General features: G+C 34.9%; 1 protein-coding gene across 1 annotated transcript; it reads right to left on the bottom strand.

Moving 5' to 3' along the window:
• Window positions 1-1,839: 1,839 nt before the first annotated feature.
• Window positions 1,840-2,471, bottom strand: LOC149180530 (pentatricopeptide repeat-containing protein At2g36730-like). Its single transcript, XM_089413901.1, has 2 exons — window positions 2,247-2,471; window positions 1,840-2,139 (listed from the first exon to the last, which is right to left on the bottom strand). Exons 1-2 carry the CDS (start codon window positions 2,469-2,471, stop codon window positions 1,840-1,842), a joined length of 525 nt encoding a protein of 174 aa, XP_089270027.1.
• Window positions 2,472-2,685: the final 214 nt, after the last annotated feature.

The following is a 2,685-nucleotide window of genomic DNA, read 5'->3' on the forward strand; positions in this document are numbered from 1 at the left end:
TTCCAGCCGTCAAATACGTTCAAAAAGCCTTATGACGGGCAAAATGCCCGTCAAATTCCATCCCTGCTCGGATGCTTCAGACGTCAATCCAGGATATTTCAGATTAAAGTCTTTCTTACGGAAGTTATGGCTAAAAAGTCATTTATTTCACCGCGTCAGCCAACCACTGAACCTATGTAGGTAAAGAAGTTATCACTATAATGTGTTTTAAGGTTATCAGAAAATATTTAATAATAATGATTATAATTTAGTGGAAAGTAATTTAATAATAATAATAATGATTAGTGGAAAGTAATTTAATAATAATGATTATAGCAAAAGCAAGCATAAGTAATTTGAAAAAATGTCAAGAAAGATAAATTTATTTCTAAAAATATATATTAATAGGTTAAAAGTTTAAATTTAAAAGATATTGTTATTATAATTAGCAGCTTGATATAAGTTTGGTTATTTTCCCCTCATAAAATGTTATTTGGTATTTGTTATTTGATGTTATTTTTTATTTGTTATTTGTTAATATTTTACATGGTAATTTTGTAATTGTATTATGTAAATGTGAAAAAGTAAACATGGATTTAGTCATGTCATTAGTTATTTGATAGTTTAGTTGGTAATTATGTCATAGGTGTCTTTTCTTGAAAATGGTCAAACCAACTTTTGTTTACCTTTTTGCCATTGCGCTGACCTATGTCCATGGTCTGACAATAATACATGTCATATATCGACATCCACAACACCACACAATATGTGTGAATAGAGAAACTCATCACACGCCTCATGTTTCATTTCATTTCTCCACAAGGTACCAAGTAGTCGCATGGTCATGCCTCATGTTTCATTTCCTTTCTCCACGAGGTATCTACACCAGTAGAACGCATTTTTCCATCTGTAAGCAACTCTAGACAACCCTGGCAAAATCATCAGCCGAATTTTAGTCTGCGCATTTAATTTCATGATGCCTAATCAACTGTTTAATCCTATGTCAACCTACCTTTCCTATGGTGTTGAATCAAGAGTGAACATGTATATTTTTATGTTGGTGTTTGTTTTCTTCTCAATTACAGTCCCTGTTGTATTTGATTCATTGGGTTCCATGATTTTTCTTGGGTCTCTCCTACATTTGCAATACTGGAAACCTCGACGCCTGCTCGAAAAAGGCATTGGATCGATCCTCATCGACTTCCTATTCATCCCCAATCGCTGCACTAGAGCAATATTAAGGCCTTCAGAGATCATTGGTTGTTCATATCTGATCATATTTAAGGTAATCATCTTTTATTTTCCCCAACCTGTATTTGTTTCATACCCTGTACATTGCAAGCCAAGTCGTTGATTTTCTTCTGGGTTTGGTGGGGTTAACGACCAAAATAATAGATAATCCAACAAACTGCCACACTTAGCATACATGTCAACAATGTTAGTCCCTACAAATAACCATGACTCAAATCCAATTTTGATGATATAAACATGAATTTGCTTGCCATTTTCTAGAGTTACTAAACTTATACATGCTCTAAGCAAATTGTTGAACGTGAATTGGTCTGGTTTTGGACTTGTCAACTGCATTTGGGAAAATAATTTGAGGGCCTCTTCACCATGTCCAATATGGACATAGCTCATAATCATAACATTCCACATGACATTATTCTGAATAGGAGATTTTTCAAAAACCAATTGTACATTAATTGTACTCTTGCACTTAGCATACATGTCAATAAAAGCACTGCCAACAAACATATCCAATTCAAAACCAGTTTTAATGATTAGACAATGAATTTCCTACCCATGTTTCAGGGCTACCATGCTAGGACATGGACTTAGAATGCTGGTAAAAATGAACTAGCCTGCTTTGATAGTTGACCTTTTCATTTTACAAAATAGCTTGAAGGCCTCTCCCTCAAGCCCACTTTGGGTGTATCCTGGAATAACAACACCCCAAGAAACAACATTTTTATCAAACAAACTATCAAACAGTTGTCGTGCATCCTCTACATTCTCAAATTTTGCATAAGCATCTATAAGGGCATTGCCCACAAAAATATCCTCAATTATTTTCTTGATGATATTAGCATGAACAATTTTAGTGTATTTAGGAAGGGAAAGATTGGTACGACAAGTGAGAATAGTGGCAAAGTGAACCTGTCAGGTTTTAAACCCGCAAGTGATTCATTGGAAAAAAATTCTAGGGCCTCCTCGCCTTGTTTATTTTCATCATAAATTTAGATCATTATATTCCATGTCACTACATTCATCTCAATCATTTTCTTGAAAAGTATGTTGGCATCTTCAATTCTACCACACTTGGCATATAATTCAATGAGCATAGTCCCAACATAAACACGCAACTCAAGTCCAGCTTCAATGATGTGCTTATGAATGTCCAAACCCCGATTCAGAGCCACAAGAATAATGCACGCCTTGAGAACACTTCCGAAGTTGTATTGGTTGGTCTTCACAACAAGCTCTTGCATTCGCTCATATAATTTTAAGGCCACTTGATCCAGATTTAAACAGGAACACAACAAATTACAGAGATAACCATAAACACAAAGATGCAGCGAAAAATAATACTTCATTTCATTAATGTAAAACACTGAAATATGCTTACAAACAGAAATGGAAATAAACCAGCTAGGGCAATGGTAGCTTATCTCTGAGAAGAGATGTGGCGGCTACATGCCTCTG

This window comes from Pinus tabuliformis, chromosome 3_2 (assembly GCF_031772625.1).
Source record: "Pinus tabuliformis cultivar Carrire ecotype Pingquan chromosome 3_2, CPIR1, whole genome shotgun sequence".
Classification (NCBI taxonomy): Eukaryota; Viridiplantae; Streptophyta; class Pinopsida; order Pinales; family Pinaceae; genus Pinus; species Pinus tabuliformis.

What these genes read in the sequence shown, in the direction of transcription:
- LOC149180530 (XM_089413901.1), bottom strand. Translation starts at nt 2,471, where the DNA reads ATGCAAGAGCTTGTTGTGAAGACCAACCAATACAACTTCGGAAGTGTT. An exon ending in AGAAAATGATTGAGATGAAT is followed by an intron (nt 2,140 to 2,246) that starts GTAGTGACATGG and finishes AAAACCTGACAG; the next exon opens with GTTCACTTTGCCACTATTCT.